Genomic DNA, 21,617 nt, shown 5'->3' with positions numbered 1-21,617 from the left:
ACAGTAATGTCACACTTCTTTTCATTAAGTTCAGAGGACAATGGCTCCTTCTTACAGTCAGGATCCTCAAGAGTTGGCCTCTCTTTTCCTTTTGTTCCTTTGGGTGCTTGTCTTCCAAATTTCTTCTGCTTGGGCCTGGCTGGTCCTCTCTGTGCTCGCTGACCCTAACACAAATGAAAACCCTAGGTTCCCCTCAAGAAAACCTCACTCCCAAAGCTGCGTCTTTCCTTTCTTCTGTGGGGCTTCTTCAGGCCAAGTTGGGAACTTGCTCATCAAGACTTAACTTCCTGGGGCTGCGTCTGGTTACCCCACGGGCCCGGGCGCAACGCTTTCCCAGAACTCGGTCCCTGTCCGCCCACCACAGCTGCGGCTTCACAGCCGGCCTCGCCTGCCTCCCGCGTCGTCCGGCGTGGCGGAGCTCGGGAATGGCTGCGGGTGGCGAATCCAGATGCTGCCCAGCTGCGTCCCCGTCGCCGCACTTCGGGGCGCCGCGAGCCTGAGGAGACGCCCGCCGCCGGCTGCGGGCTTTGTCCGTCCGCCGCTCCGCTCCGCCCCGCCCCGCGCCTCCCCGCCCCCTCCGCGGTCCCACTTCCTCGGCGCGGGAGGCGGGAGCGCGCCGGGCAGCGAGGGGTTAAGCCGACGCGCTGGAGGCGCGGAGGGATCCGGAGGCGAGCGGAGCTCGGTGCTGAGGCCGTCTCAGCGGAAAAAAAAATGTCCGCCTGAGGAGACCCACAAGTTCTATCGGGGGGACCGCCAGCCCGCCCGGGGAGCCACGGGCGGCCAAGCCCGAGAGCCGCCCGAGCCGCGCGGACACAAGCGCTCGCGCGGGCCGGAGGAGGCAGCCGAGCCGCCGGCGGCGCGAGAGGGGAAGCCCGAGCCCGCGCTCCCGGCCAAAGTGAACTTTAATCGGGGAGGTTGGATGCGGAGCCCGGGCGGCAGGTAACCGCGGGCGGCGGGCTGGACGCGCGGAACTCGGGTCCCTTTGTAGGGCGCGGAGCCCCGGGGCCGCGTCCAAGTTGCGGCGCGCGGCGGGGCGGAGGCGCGAGCCGCGGGGTCCAGGCCCGGGCAGCGGCGCTCGGCCTGCGCGGCGCTTGGGGCTCGGCGCTCGGGGCCCGGGAGCCGCCGAGCCCGCCTCATTGTTCCGCGAGTCCCGGGCAGGGCGGCCCAAGTGGGAGGAGGAGGAGGAGGCGGAGGCGGGAGTTTGCCGTGCGCGGACGCGCGTGGGGCGCTCTCAGCCAACCCGGGGACCCCCGCTGGGGACGTCCGGGCCGCAGAAGCGGGCCTGCGAGCGGCGCGCTCCCCGCAACTTGTCAGCTCTATTGTTGCCGAGCGAGTGAGTCACTTGGTCTCCGGGTCGCTGCCGCTTTCCTGCTCTCTCGCTGGGCGCGGGCTCGCTCCGCACTCCGCCCCGGTGGGGGGGGGGGAACCCCCGAAGCCGAGCCACCTCGGAAACTTGCGGGAGCCGCCGAGCCGCGCGTGGGTTCCCGCACCGGAGCGGCGCCTGGCTCGCCAGCCTCTGCCCTTCCCTCGGTGGGGATGCGTGGGGGTCCGCCCGGCGCCCCCCACCCGGAGCGCTGCCGTTCTCCGTCTCACGTCGGGCCTCCGGGTCCCCGCGGCTCAGCTCGTCTCCTCTGTCGTAGGACCTGCTAGAAGTGGCTGAAGATGAATCCCCAGCAGCAGCGCATGGCCGCGATAGGGACCGACAAGGAGCTGAGCGACCTGCTGGACTTCAGTGCGGTATGAGAGCTTTCGTCCGCATCTTGGGGTTCTGCTGAGGTTTCCCGAGATAGCAAGCGAGGGAGAAAAGGGGAAAAGCGACGTGGCAGCGGCCAACTCCATCTGCTTTTCAGCGCTAGTTCTCAGGGCTGGAGTCCAGCTCCCCCAAGTTGGACACCTGAACTTTGATGTAATGTCTAGACTTGGAGATTTCAAACTTTAATGCCAGAGGGGTCATTTGATTTAACCAGTTGAAAGAACAATGTAATCATGAGCTTTGGTTGAGTCACCCCCTAGCCGTGATGATTATTAGGGATTTTAGACTTTATATCAAAGAAAGGTTAGCTTTTTCTTTCTTGAACACTTCTCATTAGGACTTAATGTGGCTTGTGGTACCTGAAAGATGTCAGCTTCAAAAAAGCCAAGGCAGCGTTAGAATTCCCAGCCTTCTGGGCTGAGTACTTTAAATGTACATATGCAGTATGCGTATATAGTGTGGAAAACGATTTAAAAATAAAAGGTGAAGCCACAGAGCCCGGTGCCCTTATTTCTTACTAATGGGTTGAATTTCAGCGTTAACTGCTGCTAGAAGGCAGGGCCAATACCTGCTGTATTAGAACTGTTATTATCTTTCCTGTATGTGGTAATTTCATCGGACATGATTCTGATTGCAAGTGCTTATTAAGTAATGTTAATGTAATGAGAATCACTTAGGGCCAAAGTGAAGATCGTGGGTAAAAATTTACTGTTTAAAGTTAATTGTCTTGAAATCTTGCCTCTGGCTGGGTTTTCATAGCAAGTGTCACCAGCTCTCCCAAACAGGATTAGTAAATAATATCACTCGTTATTGCCATCCTTGGTCTTCCATTGCCATCCTTCCATTTTTTATGTCAAATTCCCTATGAAAATTAGGAAACTCATTGGTGACACTTGGTGAACATTTCTTTGCAAGGAGTATAGAAGGGTTTTAAGATTAATAGGTACATTTGGGTTATTTTGCAGATGTTTTCTCCACCTGTTAATAGTGGGAAAACGAGACCAACGACACTGGGGAGCAGTCAGTTCAGCGGGTCAGGTAAGACGATGTTCAAAAGTCAAGAATTTGTATTTTGGGGCTCTGATACAGTTTAGTGGAGAAACCTAAAGCATTTTAGTGTCTGCCACACTATTCTTAGCTGTGCCATGTTAAAGTCATAAACTAAAAGGGCCTCAAACTTGGAGAATTGTCCTCAAGATTCCTTGATAAGTTTTAAAGGATTTTCAACAATGGACTTAAAGCTGCTCTTCTTGTGAATGTTAAGACTGAAAATTGCCTTGAACATGATGGATTGTGTCATGACTGTATTTAGAGAGTGCCCGAAGAAGGGGCTCTGTGGCTCACGGGTGTTCTTCCTATGTATGTGGATGTTAAATATATTTTCAGCTCATTAGTGCTATTAAGTCCCAGGGTCTAAAATGGATAAAAGTATTGCTGAATCTGTGTGCATAAAAGTAGAATTGAGTCAAACAATAATTTTTAAGTTGTACTTATTTTTAAAAATGGCTCTTACATTAGAAACTTGTAGGAAATCAGTAGTTTTGTGGATATTGACTTAAAATGTTAATTTTCTGTAAGAAAATTAATTAGATTTATTTTAAATCTGTTAGATGACCAAATTTTTGTCCTGTAATCAAATTATGTTAGGATTTTTAAAAAAAAAGTTATATTCCTAAGCCAATATTATTAATCTTAAACTTGTTTGCTTTTGGTATCCTATGTTTGTCAAATTCTAAACACTACCCCAACTTTAAAAAAACTTAAAATTTAAAGTATTTCAGAGCAAGCTATATTCTAGTGTACAGAAGCTGTAATTTTTATGTTTCATTTCAATTTATCGTTCAGTGTCCATAGAGCTGGGGAGAAAGGCAATGAGCACATCACCCTGAGAAAGCCGGCTGTTAGTGTCTCCTGACAGAAGGAGCCTAGGCACTCTCTTCTGTTTACCCTTGTAAAATCATAGCTGGTTTCCAGCGCGCTGTGGCAGCACAGTGCCTGGAAATTAGGGTAATTTTGTAACCCATTTAATATTTTATTCTATTTCTACTTCATTTTTAAGATCACACATTAGGCCGGCCGAATTCATCTTTAGTGATGACGTTACAGCGTGTGAGGAAGCTGTAGGGTGCCTGCCATCTAAATGCCAAATAGGAAGATAGAAGCACCTTTGGGTTTCATCTAACCTAAAGACTGCTGGTATTCTTGATTACAAAGATAAGAAAGAAGTGTCAGTCAGCTTCCTACTCCTCTCCCACCTCTTTGTCTTTTGCTAGTAATCACTGGAGCAAATCTGCTTTTTGGAATAGTGGAATAAAATTATTCATAGAGAAGTGGCTGTATACTAGGCCTCTTGTACTGTTTAGAGGACATCTTAATTTTTACAACTAGGAGTTCATTGTTATGAACTTTCAGATTTGCTTTTTGTAAGACATGATAGGTGACTGGCGTGTTCTGTGAGTCCTGATTGCTATTTTACACTGTGAGCTTCAACTCAAGTTGTGGAAAACATATTTACCTGGCCATTAATTAGGACAAGAGCATTAGAAACTTGTTATGAGTGTAATTTTATTTATTTTTAAAAATTGAGAACAACTTCTGATATGAAATCATCTGGTGGATTGCGGGCATGTCAGTGGCATTGCCAACACTGCAAGACTGTGTTACACAAATATTTGAGCTAGAAGTCACACTTCTCTGGATTAAGATGTTTTTTGGACTTAAATATATATTTTATGGACATAGCAATATTTAGCTATGGGGTTTGTTCTAAAAGAATTATAAGTAAAAGCTATGGCATTCAGTAGTTAGTAAGAAAATTTATATTTTGAGATGAGAAAATTGCACGAGGTTATTTACAACAGAATACCTGCTAGGTACAGCTTCTCTCTAACCTTTCTCACCTCACAGTGAATGTTTAAAAGAAATTGGCACAGCAGTGTTCCATATATGTGCTGTGCATGTATCTAACATGTTTGATTAACCTTATGCGGATTTCAAAGGATATTTATAATGCGCCCTAGTTTCTATTGATATGCAATATATAGGATGTGAGGATCTCATAGTTCTTTTGAAGAGCTGCTTATAAAGACTGGAGGTTTTGTTTGTTTGTTTCTTTCTTTTTAGTGACATTTGTGACACTCATCTTTTCTGAGAGCTGCAGTTTATAATGTTCAGTATTACATCCTCTTCATTATTTGTTCCTCCAGAGGATTCCTTAATTTTGTATTTGATTATTATTGAAATACAATCCAAGTAATGTACAATTCTTTTGTATTTTCCTTTTACCTGAAAGGACCCAATATATTCTATAGAATGAGATGTTCCTTTATCTTGTTTCTGAAGCAAAGCAACAACTTGCATAGTAGTTGGAAGTAGCAAATCATGGAAAACATGAATGTGTATTTATTACTTAAATCTATACAATGTCATTTCTTCATCAAGATGCTATTTTCTTTGCATTATATAGTTAGACTGTAAATTGGTCCACTTGGTGTGATAGGCTGTGTTTGGTGTGTTTTGTAGTGACTGTGTGATAAGTGTTTCTTTGGAATTGAAAGGTAGGGCACCACAGATTCATACATAGTTACAGGAAATCATATATACATTTGAGTGTAGTGGCTCACACTTGTAATCTTAGTTCTTAGGAGGCAGAGGCAGGAGGAATAAGAATTGGAGGTCATCTTTGGGTGCATAGCATGAGGCCAGTTTTGGCTGTATGAGACTGTCAAAACAAAACAAAACACAAACAGCCAAAACAACAGCAAAAGGAAAGTATTCACAGATCCAGTGTTCTTTGCTCCGTTTCCCGTCAGTGGTAATAATGTCTTGCTAACGTGAGTACAGTGTTACACATAGGGTATTGGTAGTGGTAAAGATGCTCCTACTGCCCTTCATAATTGCATACACTTTTCTAGTAATTAAAAAATCCATAACATTAAATGTGGTAAGATTATTAAATGCAGACCCGTCTTGTAGCATTTCATATTACTATAGTGAAATTTGAATACAACTCGTGAAAAAGAAAAGACAGAAAACCTAGGTTTTACTGGTGTGGTTTGAAATTGAACTGTATTACAAACAGCAATGGTGAGTTTTAAATAAAAAGGGGACTAAGGTTTTTTCAGGTTATGAGTGAGTGGGGTGTGGTCTCAGTGTATATCAGTTAATGTTGAGATTTAGAATAACTAAGTTTTAATAATATATGATAAGGCTTAGGTAAGGTGTACTGATGAGTACTAACTGTGGAGTCAGCAGGTGTATGGGGTGCATGGAATATTTTAAGTTAAAATGGCTTATACTAAGGTAAAAAAAAAAAAAAGATAACTGGCAAAGAAGTCTTTCAGGAAAAAATTGTAAATGAAAGTACAAACTTGGAAAACAGAAAAATGAGACACAAGATTGTAGCTGTGAGCTCTGTGTGCTCCTGAGAACAGTTTCTGCAGCACCTTTTCATCAAATCACAGTGTTAGAGACTTGTTATTCTTAGTGAAATGTGCTTGGAATTGATTATTTTTGTCTTTTCATCAACAGCTTAAATATAGAATTATATTTCTGTCTTTTAATTGTCTTTTGGTGTGTTGTCTTCTCTGGTTCTTTTGGATAGGAAAATAAAAACATTCAACCTTAATTATAATCACAGTTGTTCCTACATTTTAATTTAACAAGACATAGAGAGTATACAGCTATTAAAGCCAGATAGGCTTTTCTGTTCTCGAACTATTGGTCATCGTTTTTGGCCTTCATTGCCTGCTTTATGTTGTTGAAGAGAGTGAGGTTAGAGGAGGTGCTTACGTGGGTGCTGTTAGGTGGGAACCAAAGAAGGCAATAAGACATTGCAGAAGTAAGCTACGTTAAACCAAAGACAGAACAGCAGAAACAACAACAACAACACCCCAAATGGTTATAAGATTGCTTTTGGCTGTCACCTGAATGCAACTTTTAGTTGGGAATTTCGAAATTACAAATCTAATGTGTTGCTGTTTAAGGACTAGTGAATGGTATGCTGTGTGGTTAAAATAGTTGAGCCATATGCAGTCTCATTGTCAGTCAGATAGTCAAGGGTTACTCACTACTTTACTCAGCCTGGTCTTGTGCTAGGATTTGGGAAGATGGGAACTAGAGAAAGTCATAGGCTGCATGTGCAGACATGTCACTGTTTATGATACAGTATAAAACTGTAAGGTAAACTTTGACACACATATAATATCAAGAAGTGTAATGGAACTTATGTTGAGTCCATAGGAGGGTTGTGCTGTAGAGTGAGTTAGTGTTGACTTGTAAAGGCAATATGCAAGACGATTCAGGGAGGAGGAAAACTCACCTTCCAGTAGTGGGGATAGTATAAAGTGGTCATTTGTTGTGCCCAAAGGGCCTGTACAATTTGAGAAAAGAGAAGTTGGCTTTAACTAATTACATTCTAGAATTCATATATAAGACTGTTATCTGGAGCTGAGTTAGTTGGGGTCAACTTTCAGGCATTATCACTTACTAGCTTGGTAGTCATGGGTGAATTAGCTAACCCCTGTGGGCTACTGTTGTTAATCTGTTAGGTAATAGCTACTTGTAAGTTTGTTATGAGGGTCAGAGGGGCTAATAAATGAAAGCCCCAAGAACAGCCCTTGGTATACAGCACATTGTGGCAGAGTTGTTAGGAAGGCACTAGGGTAAGGAGGTTGTACTGATCTAGAGATTATATTACAAAGGCTTGGATTTAGTCTGTGTGTGTGAGTGTGTGTGTATGTGAACTAGACAGGGAGAGTCTGTGTGTGTGTGTGTGTGTGTGTGTGTATATGTGTATGTATGTGAACTAGATAGAAAAAACCATTCTGGGAGTAAAGGATTCACAGAATTCAAGGAGTCAGAGTTCTGTGGGTAAGAGACAACTCAGTGTGACAGTTCGGCTTGATAGGAGGGTAGTGGTTCTGAAAATAATGAACATGAATTGCTTTGAGTCTTAAATTTGACACAACCTTGCGGGTGTGGTGGCACATGCCTTTAATCTCAGCACTTGGGAGGCAGAAGCAGGTGGATCACTGTGAGTTCAAGGCCAGCCTGGTTTACAATATGAGTCCAGGACAGCCAAGGCTATATAGAGAAATCCCGTCTTGAAAAACCAAAAAAAAAAAAAAAAAAAAAAAAAAAAAAGAAAGAAAGAAAAGAAAAGAAAAAAAATGGACAAAGCCTGTTTGAGGGTGTAGGGGCATAGTTTAGTGGCAGAACAGTTAGTTAACATGATAAACCATTAATTTGATTCCTCATGTTGTAAAAAAAACAAAACCAAATGAAAAGCCAGGAACATGCACACCCCAATAGCAAAAGACATATGCAGATTCAAATGACTGGAAACTCTTATGGCTAATTTGGAGAACTTTGAGGGAAAAGTGCTGGGAAATGTGTAAAAGTGTTCACAACTCACCCTTACATCTGCCTATAAAATTAATGCATAGTTGTCAACTGTCAAGAAAATTGGAGAAAAGGAAAAAAAAATCACCACCCTTACTTCACCATGCAGAGGAAACTGTTAGGTTTTGATTTATTTCCTTTAGTCTCCCCCCGACCCCCCGCAGGAAGTGCTGTATTTGTATTTGCCAAGGTGAAATCTTAATGGCAGGCCCAGTGTATACCCACCCCTAAAAAGTTCACTCCGTGTTCTGTCATAAACATTTTTTCTTGTTATATGGTCTGTCCACTTGATTTAAAATAGTGGCGTCTTTTGCGTGGAGTAGATGCAGCAATGCTTCGGTTTTCTTGCTGCTTAAATGTAGGGATTTTATTAATTTCCTTTTGATAGGATAACTAACGAGATAATGAAGTTTTTTCTTATACATATGTGTGTTTACCCACATACAGTTCTTTTGATTGTTTGGTAGGAGATAAGGTCTTATTTTGTACCTGTAAGTTATAATTAAGGAGTTAATGAATTCTGTAGGGAAATGAACCTCAGTGAGATAAACGATGAGACTAAGGATTGATGCCAGTGGTGGGTTTAGACGTTTATAATCTGACTTTGTTGATTATCAAGGTAAAAGCACAGATGTGATGGGTGGTAGAGAGGAAGGGTTTCTGCAGTTCAGACTGGAGAGAGCTCCGTGCAGTCCTTGACCTGTGCTTATTGAGATGGAGAGGAACCAACTGGCTAGTGAGGAAGTCCTTGGATTATGGCTTTTCAGGAGAGGGGCAGAGGCGTGTAGTGGGTGGGGTTGACCCTGAGAGCCATGCACTTGGGCTGGAGCCAGTGCTTTCCGTGCATTAGCAGTGCAGCCCTGAGCACATCATCTAAGTCCCCTGAGCATACTTTTGTTATTTGTGTTAAGTAGATAATACCTATTTTCAGAACCCTAGTGAGAATCAGATGAAGCTATTTATTGTGTATTTTACATATCACAAAGGTAGCTCAAATGATTAGTATTACCACTGTGAAATCCTTCCCCTTTTTCCTTTAAAGTGAGTCTCACTTTGTAACTCATGCTGAACTAGAACTCACTGTGTAGTCAGTACATAGCAGACTTGAACTTACGGTGGCCCTCCTGCCTCAAGCCTCCAAAAAGCTGGCATTACAGGCATAATGTACCATTCAGTGATGCAGTTTCTTCTTAACTAGGATTTATGGGTAACATTAACAATAATACTAATAATTATAATTAGTATTATAGCCAGCATTTATTAAATTGTTATGATATGGTAGGTATTGTGCTATGTAGTTCACAGTTGAGTAAATGCCTTATGAGGGCAACCTATGAGGCTGCTTTTTTGATGTCATAAATTTAGATGTGTTTTTACATGTTACATGTATAAGATGTAAGAAAACTTGAGAGTAGCTTTGGAAGATCATCTGGTTACTAAGGAATTTAACTCCTGTTTCCTGCTTTCTCTTTAGATGGTTTCTTCTTAATGCTGTTATTTTGTAGATGGGGTGCTGTAGGGTGCAGGATGGTGAATGGAAGGGATATACTTTTTGCAAGCCTTCTATGCTTAGGTATTACCATTCCTTAGATGTAGGTAGTGTTTTCTCCATATTTCCTCTACCTTCTTGAAATTCTTAGTGGAATAAAAATTATATAGCCTGAGAGTATAATCTGGCTGGGAGACAGGCTGGAGAGCCTGCAGAAGGTGTTGGGTTAGAGCAGTGGTTCTTTTTTTGTTTTTTTGAGACAGGGCTTCTATGTAGCCCTGGCTGTCCTGAACTCACTTTGTAGACCATGCTGCTTGGAACTCACAGCGATCCACCAACCACCTGCCTCTGTGCCCCACTCCACCCCTTTCTCCCCCAGAGCAGTGGTTCTTAACCCATGGGTTCTAATCCCTTTGGGATCTAATGACCCTTTCACAGGGGTCACCTAAGACCATCGGAAACATGGATACTGACGTTATGGCTAATAACAGTAGCAAAGTTACAGTCTTGAAGTAGCAATAAGATAATTCTGGGCTGGAACACCACAACACGGGGAACTAACTATTGATGTGTTGCCGCGTTAGGGAGGTTGAGAACCACGGGTTAGAGCTCCGCCACTCTGCTCAGTGGTGGAGAGAGAATAAGGAGTGCACTGCAAGTTAGCAGAGGCAGTCTTATCCAAATTTCATGTGCTTTACTTCTCAGTGCCTAGTGCAAGCATGCTTGTTGTAAGAACAAGTGTGTGCTTATTAGTCTGAGTAAACTGAGGCTCTGAAGGTTACCGTGCTTGGCACATCACTACATGCTCTTCTCTCTGTTTGGAGATAGGGCCAGGGATGGTCACTGCTGCCCTCAGCCAGGCCCATGGTGGAGCACACTCCTCAGCTGTCCTTTTCTTGTTCTCTTGTTCTTTTTTCTCCTTCCTTCCTTCCTTCCTTCCTTTTCTTTTTCTCCTTTTTTGGGGGGGCGGGGGACAGCATTTCTCTGTGTAGCCTTGGCTTTCCTGGACTCACTTGTAGACCAGGCTGGCCTCCAACACCCAGAGGTCCACCTGTCCCTGCCTTCCTGAGTGTGTGACACTGCTCCTGACCTTTTTTTTGTTCTTACAGAAGACAGTGTTTCAAGCAAGAGTAGCTTTGTAGGTAGAAAACTGTTAGTTCATAAGCGAAAGCTTAGGGTTGATAAATGTGGCTGCTATTTGAACTTGTTCTCTGTTTCCAGTCAGGTTATCTTATAATTAAAAAAATATTATTTTTACTTTATATGTATGGATATTTTGCTTGCTTGAGCATGCCTGGTGCCCACGGAGGCCAGAAAAGGACATTGGTCCCCAGAACTAAAGTTATAGATAGTTGTGAGCCACTGTGTGGGTGCTGGGAGTTTGAACCTGAGTCCTTTGTAAAAACAGCCAGTTCTTTTAACCACTGAGCCATCTCTCTAGCCCCCTGTAGTGGGACTTCTCCGACCTGCTAGTGGTATAAATAATTACATGAGACTTTTATTAATGTTTAAAGCTTAGGCCTATTGCTGGGCAGACTCTCAGCCAGGTTATCTAATTTAACCTGCCTGTTTCAGGCCACGACCCACCATGTGGCTAATTCTTCACCTCTGTCTCAGCCCTGGTGCATTGTCTGTGCACCTCTAAGTCTTGCTGCCGAATCTCCTGCTTCTATTTTATTCTTCTAGGCACCCTTGCTCTGTGTGGAAATTCTGCCCTATACTTCCTGCCTAGCGATTGGTTGTCAGCTCTTTATTTTAGCCAATAGGTGAATGAGGAGGAGGAATGTTTACAAGATATGAGGCCAGTGATGGTCCATAAGAAAAACAATACCAAGATCCAGCTAATACTCAGCTTTCTTTCGGGTTAACAGTCAACAATTGCATATGTAAAAACAGTTTTCACACAGTGTACCTCAAAAGCCTCCCATCCAATAATTTTTAAATATACTTTGAAATAGGAATAAAAATATTTTTATAAAAATACCTTACTTTTTTTTCTATGTTTAAAATGTGCTGTTACATGTTGCATGTTGAAATTGTAGTCTTAGGGTGATGATGATGAGTCATCTAAGCTCTTCAAAGCTGCTTGGAGACTTAAAGATCACACAGAAATGAAAACAGATTAAGAATTGGTTACCAGTCTTTATTCTAGCTGATCATGAGTCAGAGATGGAATCTTCAAAGTAATATAGTATGTTATAATACTATATTATAAACAATCTGAGATAACTCACAGGACAGACTTTTTCTTTTTCTTAAACTTTGCTATCACATCTCAACATAATTTCTTTTTTAAGCATGGAGATAAATGTACATGGTTTACATCTTTAATTACAGCATGTAGAAGGCTAATGCTGGAGGATTGTGAATTTGAGGTGAGCCTGGGTCTTATGGTGAGATCCAGGTCAGCATAGTCTAAAGAATGCCAAACCAAAAGAATAACAAACTAGAGAAAGTTCGTCCAAGATGTGTTTTCGTCTGCTGCTTTGGGGTTAAGGGTTAAGTTGGGACTGGGAGGCCCTCAGTATTGCAGTAATCAGATGAAACATCATCCTGGAAGCAGGTAGAAGTCTTGGTTCAGTTGTGTCCTTGCTTCTGGTGACCTAGTGTGAGCAGGATCACTTCATAGTTAGCAATTGTAACACCTTTCATTGGTGGCTGACAGTGCAGGTTGGACACAATGGGACTGGCTCTTCTACTCTGTAAACAGAGCTGTGAATATTTGTGGGACACAGCAGATTGTGTTAAGAGCTATCACACGTCGGTCCTGGAGGCAGATATTGTATTGAGGTTGTTGGAGATAGATGAGGTTTGCTTGTGCTAGCTTCACTTTGAAGTTCCAGGAGAAACATGGTGAACCCATATGTAGGTTCAGAGTTAGCCACTAGTGGAGCAGGCTTCAAAATTCCGAGTTCTCCTGAGTTGTAAGTTTTTCTGAGGCTTTGTTTGGAAGCTCTATCAAGTGAAGCTGTCCTGAGGATATGGGCAGAGGCTCATGTGCTTATCTGGTTGCCCTTGCCATCCTTAGGTTTTTATAAGCTGGTTTGCGGTGTTGATTCCAGTTTGGGATTAAGGTTAAGATAATGTTTTTGTCTTTTGTTTTTTTCCATCTTGAATCCCTTGAGGCTGGCAAGATTGGTCATTGGTAAAGGTGCTTACTGCCAACACTGATGACCTGGGTTTGATCCCTGGGACTTAACTGGTGGGAGGAGAGAACTGACTGTCACAAGCCATCTCCTGACCGCCACATGTGCTCTGGGTCGTTTGCATGCCCCTCCCCCCGTAAACAGGACACCCCCACCACCAAAAACAATCTAACCTCATATATTGAATCTCTTGGTGAGAACACATGGACAACTTAGATGCATTAAAGCCTTCCAACTTGGCAGGTATTTGGAGCATTTCAAGACTCTCCCACATGTCTGAGTGTCAGCGACTGTTTTTATTCCAGGTTAAATGTGTTTTGCTTAACCCCACTTCTGAGTTACAGATACATAGTCTTTTAGTTTAAATTTTAAAACCCAGAAAAGTCTAAAATTTTTACCTACAAATGTAGCAGACTTGCAAATATGTGGTTTAATAGGAAGGAGGCCATTGATAGCATCTGTGTCCCCAGCTTTTGTATGGTTATCAGGTGTTGGAGCAATTTGTAACATAGTTTTTATATACTGTTTTTTTCTTCCCTAAAATCTGAAAATCCCTATCTACCTAACTTTTTGTTTTTTCTCTAAGCTCACAAAAAGAATTTCTTTATACCGAAAGTATAGCCTGGGAACTTTAAATACAGAAAAAATTGTGGTAAGTTAGCTCTGTAACACGGATTCTGGGGCTCCAGGGTTTTCAGGCTGAGTGTTGCCCTTTGAGTGTCTTTTTTAATAGGCTGATTCAGGGACTTAGATTCTGCTGTGGTGATAAACTAACTGTCTTGTCTTTGGGCCAAGGAATACTCACTTGTCTGTTCAGTTAACGCACACAGGAGAATATTCAGTGTTCTCTCAGAGCGGAATACTTCCTTTTCATGCTCTGTATAAGCAGCATTAGATGGGCTCCTTCTTTACTGTGGCTCTTCTGCATTTTGCTGCTTTTCTGGTGGCAGATAGAGAAGAGTATCCTCCCGAGTGTCAGCCAGCTTCACGAAGAAAATGTGGGGACCTGATACTTACTTACAGGGGATAGACAAAGTCACTCTGTGATAAATACTGTTTTTATTTTTAAAAGCTTTTCAGATTAGTGGCATAGTGTTTATTCCTATGATATACTCATTGAAGTCTTTTTCATTAAATAACAGTCATGATTTTATTGAGGGTGATCCTTAGAGCCCGTGATTGGCTTTGTCTGATTACTGTTAGTACACCTGTGGGTGTAATGAAAAGTGTAGTGAGCTGTGCTTTTGTAGAACCTGCTCTGGTGTTTTCAGTTACTTTGCAGACCTTTTTGTTCTCCTGTTCCTAATGTCAATTCAGTGAAGAACCATGATACAGTATTGGATAATGAAGTTAGCTCAGCTTTTAACTGCACAGTAGGAACACAAAGCAGGGTGTGAGCCAGGGCTTCTCTTGCCTTCTTAACTACTTAAGCCTGTCCTGTCTAGCCTAGAGCAGTGCTGCAGAGAGCGGACTCCACTGACATCAGGATAGCTAGACTCTGGAGACTCACTCAACAAGTTGTAATAGCAACTAGGCTTGCCCAGTGACTGCTGGAGGGACAGTCTCAGTCGTTGTAAAAATACTTCATAAATATTTACTTGTATCTTGTCTACTTCATGATTCTTTTAAGCAGTTAGTAACTGTTCATTTCACAGAGGAAGCAGAAATCAAGAGTGATGCATGTTTGGTGTGGTTTCTGACTGCCCCTCAAGCAGCCAGCAGATGAACTAGCGGTAGTCACACCTGCACTGATACCAATCTGCATAGTTTGTCTTAAGGAGAAACTTACTGTCTCTAGAAATCATCAGAATTTGTTGTTATAACAAGGAGTCTAATGTAGGGTTAGGTTGATATTCTTCAAAATAAAGTGCTTCAAGATTGTTTTTATTTAAAAGGAGACAGTGTAGTTAGAAGTTTTTAAAAAAGTATTTCAAGATGATAGTTGCAAACAGCTACAGTCTGAACCATCGCTGGGAAAATGGGACTTATGCCCTATTGTTGTCTTTGTGGTTTTGGAAGAATAGGACATTTTATAGCTGCTATGTATTGGGATATTCACACCTATTTTCAGTGAAGACCATAAAGAACATTACTTCCTGCACTGTAATACGTTCCGCAGGTTTGTTGTGGATGGCACGGAGAAGCCCAGGGGAGGGAAGCGCAGAGCTGAGGACTGCGCGCCTGCGTGAGGGCTCTCCACACACCCCAGGCACACTTTACAGCGCTGCCATCTGCCTTTATCTATTCATTTGTTGTGACTGGTTGTCATTATTATTTAGATTAAATTTTTTGAAAACAAAAGTGGTGTTTTACACTTGGGATTCAGCAAAATATCCCTTTAAGGTTCACAAACAGTTGATTTAGGTTTGGATATAGGTGATAGTTTGGAAAGAGATTAAATACCTTAATGTCTGCTTTATTTCTTCCCTAGCATAGTCTACATGGTAAGGCTTAGAGAAAGCACTAAGCTTATGAGGATTAGCTGACTGGAGACTTGATGTGTGTCCAGTTTATTAGAGTGCTCTACCCACCCTCTCATTTCTTCTGCAGAGCTCTTAGCCCATTCAGGACTCCACATTTAAGCATCAACGATGAGCAGGAAGTGGCAAGCAGTAAAGCCATTGAGGTTTTAACATGAATACAGCTGGCTCTGCAGAACCACAGCCCGCTCTGCTCTAAGAGCAATGAGAAGTGACACTTTGATAGTGGTGGTGATTGTGTGTGTGTGTGTGTGTGTGTGTGTGCGCGCGCGCGCGCGCGCGCGACGCGCCTGTGCTTTGCCCCGCCTTCCCTGCACAGTGTGCTGCGTGTGTTCTCAGTGATGCCAGGCTGTGGGGAGAACAGCTTGTTTGGCTCTTGGCTTAACTGGTCATAGGAACTCAGTTTTATGAGAACCGTAGGAACCATTTTACTACCATCTGGAACTGGTAAATGCTCAGGCCAGAACTTTGAAAGTTAGACTTTTTCCTAAACAACTTTGATTTTGCCAGTTGGTTTGGGCTCATTGGCCTGGAAATGAGGTTGTATAGTTCACGGTATGGTAGTTGTAGGCAAGTATTCTGAAGAGCAGAGACTTGGTGATAGAACTGTGAGTCTATTCCCTACTTGATTTGCGCCAGCAAATGGGTATTTTACTTAGTATCCTGAGTGTCTTTGGTTATTATTTTTTTTTTAAGGAAACAAGGCTGGTTTTGTTGATTATAGAAATATACTGTTTGTATATGTTCATGTATATTTTTATTTTGTTCAGTACTGTGCTCCAGTTTAGGGCCTTATGTATACCACTGAGATAGACACCTAGTTTCCTGGGAGACTGTAGACATGGACATACCTTTAGCAAGCATTTCCTTCTCCTCTTTTTCCTCCTCCCTTCTTCTTTCTTTATTTACTTTTTTTTAAATGAAGAATTAGGTAAAATGTTACTAATGGGTGTATAAATTGGAAAAATATTCTTTACTTTTCTATTGCTATGATAAGGCAGCCTGACCTAGGCAATTTATAATTTTCTTGGGGCTTACAGTGTCTGAGGGTTAGAGTCCTTGGCCCTCACCATAACAGGGAGCATGGCAGCAACAGGCTGTGAGCAGCAGCTGCAAGCTACAAGGCAGAAAGAACTAATTGGGAATGGTTTTTGGAAAACCTCAAAACCTGTCTCCAGTGACACAGCTGCTTCAGCAAGGCCACACCTCCTAGTCCTTTTCAAACAGTTCTACCAACTGGAGACCAGGTATTCAACTACATTAGCCTAAGGGGGCCAACTTTTATTCAAATCACCATACCGCAGCTAAAAGGTAAGTAGTTTATCAGGAGACTTCTTGGTTTATAAAAAGTCTCATCTCTGTCTTCTCTTTCACAGTGTTTTCTGCTGGAGCAATTCACAGATTTAAGACTACTCAATTTGAGTTATCAGCTGTTAGAATATTCACTACCACATCTCAATGCTCACACAGCTTTCCTCTAAAACACTATATTTTCCTACATAACCTGATAAAGTAGATACTATTATTTAAAAAAAAAAATCCCAGTGACTTCCCTTGCTTGTAAAACCTGCAGATTTCTGAGACTACTACCTTGGTAGACTAAGTGTTGATCGATTTAGTTTCTGAAAAATGCCCATTTGCTCCCTGTGAAAAGAGCAGGTTTGTGTTTATTCAGTGGCTCTGAGATGAGATAATTGGAATTTTTATGATATAAATGGAGCCTTTGTGTTTTTGGATGGTGTGAAACAAAGCTGCATTTATAAACACATTTCAAAAATATAAATGACACTTTTTGGTGAAGATGTTCACTGAATAGCAAGAAAGTTCAGAAAAGGGAGCTTTGTTAACATTTAATAATAATCTAACTGTTTCTGTTGACTATTCATTGATGTTTAAAGAGTACCTGCTTTTAGAAATTTCTGTTAAAAGTAATTTTCAGATGGGGCTACAGTAGAAAATATAAGATCAAATATTCCTTTTACACGTTTGTGTTTTAAATTTTTGTCTTGGTTTATAATATATTTCAAATATACTCACAGAAATCAGTGAATGGAGTACTATGGCCCAGCTGATTTAGTATAAATAAGCAATATTAAAGTATTCAGACAAAACCAAAGAATCTTTAGGTTCTGAAAACTGAAGTTGCTAATTTATATATTTCTTATCACTTCCTTTTTTCAAGATGTAAAACAAAAAGATTTTACATTCTTTTATTTTACATGTATAAATATTTTACTTGCTTGAATATTAGTGCACCATACATGTGTACAGTGCCCAAAGAGGTCAGAAGAGAGTGTTTGGTACCCTGGAATCAGAGTTAAAGATGCAACTGAGCTGGGGTTCTCCGTAAGACCTAGTGCTTGTAACTGGTGAGCCATTTCTCCAGTCTCCCTTTCAAGATGTTTGTACGCTTTTAACAGTTGTAGAGAAAGTGCTAAAGTAGTGCTAGAACAATCTAATGGTATGGAAGGGCAGATGCAGAAGTTGTCTCTTCCTCCTCTACTCCTTCTTCTCCTGGGTACAGACTCCTGCTTGTTGAGCCTCTTACAGTTTTTCATACATATGCGGATGATACATAGCTCTGGTTACTAGGAAACAGTAGTTCTGCAGCTTAGCTTCTGCAGTTAACAGGATACAGCCAAGGAGGAGGAGTACTGTATAAAGGGCGATATTGAATCCATACTGAGTTTAGTAGGTTATTTGGTTTCCCCAATTACTTGTAATATTTGGCATATTGTAGAAGGCAATACAATTTTCCAGTACATAGGACTTACTGAAGTCCTTACTGGCCAAAAAGCCAAACCAAAACCTGAAAACATTAGCAGTTCTTCCAAATATAAGTATTTCAGTTTCACCAAAAAGGCCTCATTAGTCAATTCTATTGTCCCACCTCCACTTAAATGTTTACAAATACTGTAGACAGCATCAGATTGCAGAGACTTGCAGCAAGGTTAGTAAGAACACTGCAGAATCCCTATTAGGACATTGCCCAGTAAAATGTGGAGCCAGGAACCCTACCAAAGCATCATACTGAAAAACCGCAGGCATGAGATTCCAACCTGTGAAAGTTGCATGCATGAGCTGAGCCCAGCATGGCTACAGAGGAGGAGCTTCTTGAGTGCTTTCAGAGGGTAGACCATAGAGTCAAAATGCAGAATATTCTCTCCATTTTTAAGGGATTTGGCTCTTGCCTGATCATAAATCCTGGGTGTTTTTGTGGGGGGGAGGTTCATATTCCTAGATTCTATCCTTTGATATTCTGGATTTTTTTATTTTAAGGTTTTTCGAGACAGGGTTTCCCTGTGTAGCCTTGGCTGTCCTGGGTTCCCTTTGTAGACCAGGCTGGCCTCGAACTCACAGCGATTTACTTGCTTCTGCCTCCTGAGTGCTGGGATTAAAGGCATACGCCACCACGCCTGGCTTATCCTTTGATATTCGTCCTTTCCAGTTTATAATAAACATAAATTTATCTAGTTACTTTAAGATTAAGTCCAAAGTTTTTCTTTTTCTTTTTTAAAAGATTTGTTTATTTGTTCTATGTGTGAGTATGGTGTCTTCATGCACACCAGAAGAGGATATTGGGTCATATTATAGATGGGTGTGAGCCACCATGTGGTTGCTGGAAATTGAACTCAGGACCTCTGGAAGAGCAGCCAGTGAGTGCTCTTAACCGCTGAGCCATCTCCCCAGCCCGACAATGTTAAGTGTATAGCAAAGGCCTTCCTGTGTCTTTACCAAAAGTGGTGGAAGGTGAGTGGCAAGTGCTTCTGGTCCACCCATTTCCTATTCTCATGTGTAAAATACATTCAGTGTTACGTTATGTGTGCCCAGTATATGATTTAACACTGTTCTCTCTGTTGAGTTTTAAACTTACTTGGGACCAGATACTTCTGTTTTCTTGCCTATCTCTTCATGAATGTCTGTCCTGTGTCTGCTCCACAATTATATACTGGACACATACAAGTTGTTTTGATTTCACAAGCTGACAGAGGGGAATATCTATCCCAGGATATTGAATAGTTTGAGACTGAATTTAAACTAAGACTTTAAGGTTGATGCTAGAAAGATTGAATGACTTTGGCAGCTATTGGTATGAATTGAATGCATTTTACACATGGGAAAATAAGGTCCCCAGCAAGTCTACTTTCTTTTTTCATTAATCAATCAATCAATCAATCAATCAATCAATTTATTTATTTACATCCTGATAGGAGCTTCCTCTCCCTCCTGTCCTTCAGTAACTCTCGCTCACCTCACTCATGTCTGTTTTCTATGGATGGTGCCAGTATTTGAGATGCTTATATCTCTACACACTATAGCCCCAGGCCATGTTTAGGCTCTCTTGAGGAGGGTGTTGTACCAGGTAGCCTTGTTTCTTATTTCAGTCAGAAGCCCTTTCAGGATGGCCACACTTCTCCCAGCTTTCGTATCACACCCATTTATGGCATCTCAAAATAAGGCTAAGACATTTCTCTGTTGCCCTCTTCATCTTGTAGCTCTTTACCAGAATCACCTGTTCCCAATGCTTTATTCAGTATTCACTGCAAAACCTGTTTTGCTTTTATGCAATCTCCAGCTCTAAAACTGCCCCTCATCTTCAGTTTATTGTTGCAAACACTTTGCTCTTAGGTACCAATTTCTTCTCCCATGGCTCTGCTGCTGCTGCTGGAGCTAAATACCTGAGACTATGAATAGAAACTTCTTATCCCATAATTCTGGAGGCTGGGAAGTCAGCTGTCCGTGTACCAGCGTATGGCAAGAGCTTTCCTTCTACATTGTCAGGTGCCTGGATGTAAGGAGAGTGTGGGCAGGAGGTTAGACTTACGGCATCAACCCTTTTAGACATTAATCTTTTCACACGAGTGGAGGAATCCTCACAACCTGAACGTTTCTCCATAGACCTCGCCTCCCAGAGCTGTTGCATGAGCACATGTTCTAGATGCAGTCAGACCAGACAAGCTAAATAACAGCTGACTAGTGAGGCCTTCTGTGTTACATGTCACCGCGTGAGGTACTGGAATTTTAATCAGTTTCCTTCATTTATCTACAGCTAGTCAGATTGTCTATTTTTTGGTACTCGGGTTAGAACATAGGCCTCTGCTCTGGTTAGGTAAGCACTCAGTACTGTGCTACACAGCAGCTCTGGTTCTGTGGTCTGCCATCCTCTATGGGAGTGTTTTCATTTAGTATCAGGAAATTATTTATAATGCTGCATTACCTTTTTATTGGGTTTAAGATACATAGTCATGTTTTTCTCCCATTATTGGCAATTGTGTTTTGTCTGTGGTGGTTTTCTTTGTTTTGGGATCGGGTCTCGTGTAGCCCAGGGTGACTGGAAGCTCATCTTGCTGTTGCTAAGGTTGGCCTTGAGCTTCTGTGTGGCTGGTGCTGCCTCCCAGATGCTGGGCTACGGCCTGTGCGGCCATGCTGTTAAGTTACAGCTCTCTGTGTCTTTCCACTTCTAACATGACTCATTCCTGGTGTGTATACATGCTTCCCTCATCTCATTTTCCTCTTACCTGAGTAATTTACTTTTAACGTAGGTAGTATTTGTCTTTATTTCTGTTGGTCTAAAAGTCTCACCTTTACATTTAAAGGGTAGTTTTGCTGTATTTACAGTTCTAGATTTTTTTTCTTTGTTAGCAGTTTATAGACTTCTAAAAACATTGTATTATATATAGCCTGTTGTTTCTCACAGTAAGTCAGTAGTGATTCTTTGTATATATAAGTCTTCTATATGAGAACATATTTTCTTCCTATGGCTTCTAAAAGATTTCCTAGTTTTCTGTAAGTTGATTATGATGTTCTTGTGTATATTTGATGTTTATACTTACACAATATCTCAAATCATTTGAAAGCATTTTGGTTTTGGTATATTTTACCGCCAGCGCCCACCAAACTGGGTTTCTCTGTGTAGCCCTGGCTGTCCTGGAACCAGAATGGCTTTGAACTGCCTGCTTCTGCTTCCTGAGCGCTAGGATGAAAGGCGTGCTTCCCCGTCTCTGGAGGAGGGAGGTGTCTAAGTGTCTTCAAGCGCCCCGACTCCCTGTTCTTTTTGCCAGCACATAGAGGTTAGTACTGTGAAAATTGTTCTGAGGTAACAAAACTTTTTTCAATACTTTGTCCTACAATTCAGTTTTAATATTTTCTAACAGTGTATTTTTGTTTTTATTTATTTTAAGACAAGCGCTCACTGTCAAGGTGAATGTTGTAGTTTCGTTTTTAAAAAAGATTTATTATTATTTATTTCAAAAGCCCACACCAGGCCTAACCTACTATATATTTCTCCTCATACCACCTCTGGACTGAGACTTCCTGGACAAATAGAACAGTGTCTCACACTTGCA

At 42.0% G+C, this 21,617-nt stretch overlaps 1 protein-coding gene across 6 annotated transcripts in view; it reads left to right on the top strand.

The window, feature by feature from the left end:
- The first annotated feature begins 680 nt into the window (after positions 1-680).
- The window catches only part of Tcf12 (transcription factor 12), a 259,675-nt gene continuing 238,738 nt past the window's right edge, over positions 681-21,617 (top strand). Inside the window, exons 1-3 of one of the 6 annotated variants that reach the window (XM_051140062.1) lie at positions 681-939; positions 1,641-1,737; positions 2,719-2,791. In XM_051140062.1, coding sequence (XP_050996019.1) covers positions 1,663-1,737; positions 2,719-2,791 — 148 coding nt within the window. In that variant the 5' untranslated portion in view covers positions 681-939; positions 1,641-1,662. Of the gene's footprint in view, positions 940-1,640; positions 1,738-2,718; positions 2,792-21,617 lie in introns of those variants that run through there. The other 5 variants (XM_051140064.1, XM_051140061.1, XM_051140066.1 and 2 more) reach the window with 5 other exon arrangements.

Source organism: Acomys russatus, chromosome 32, assembly GCF_903995435.1.
Source record: "Acomys russatus chromosome 32, mAcoRus1.1, whole genome shotgun sequence".
NCBI lineage: Eukaryota > Metazoa > Chordata > Mammalia > Rodentia > Muridae > Acomys > Acomys russatus.
This window is presented reverse-complemented; position numbering and strand designations above follow the sequence as displayed.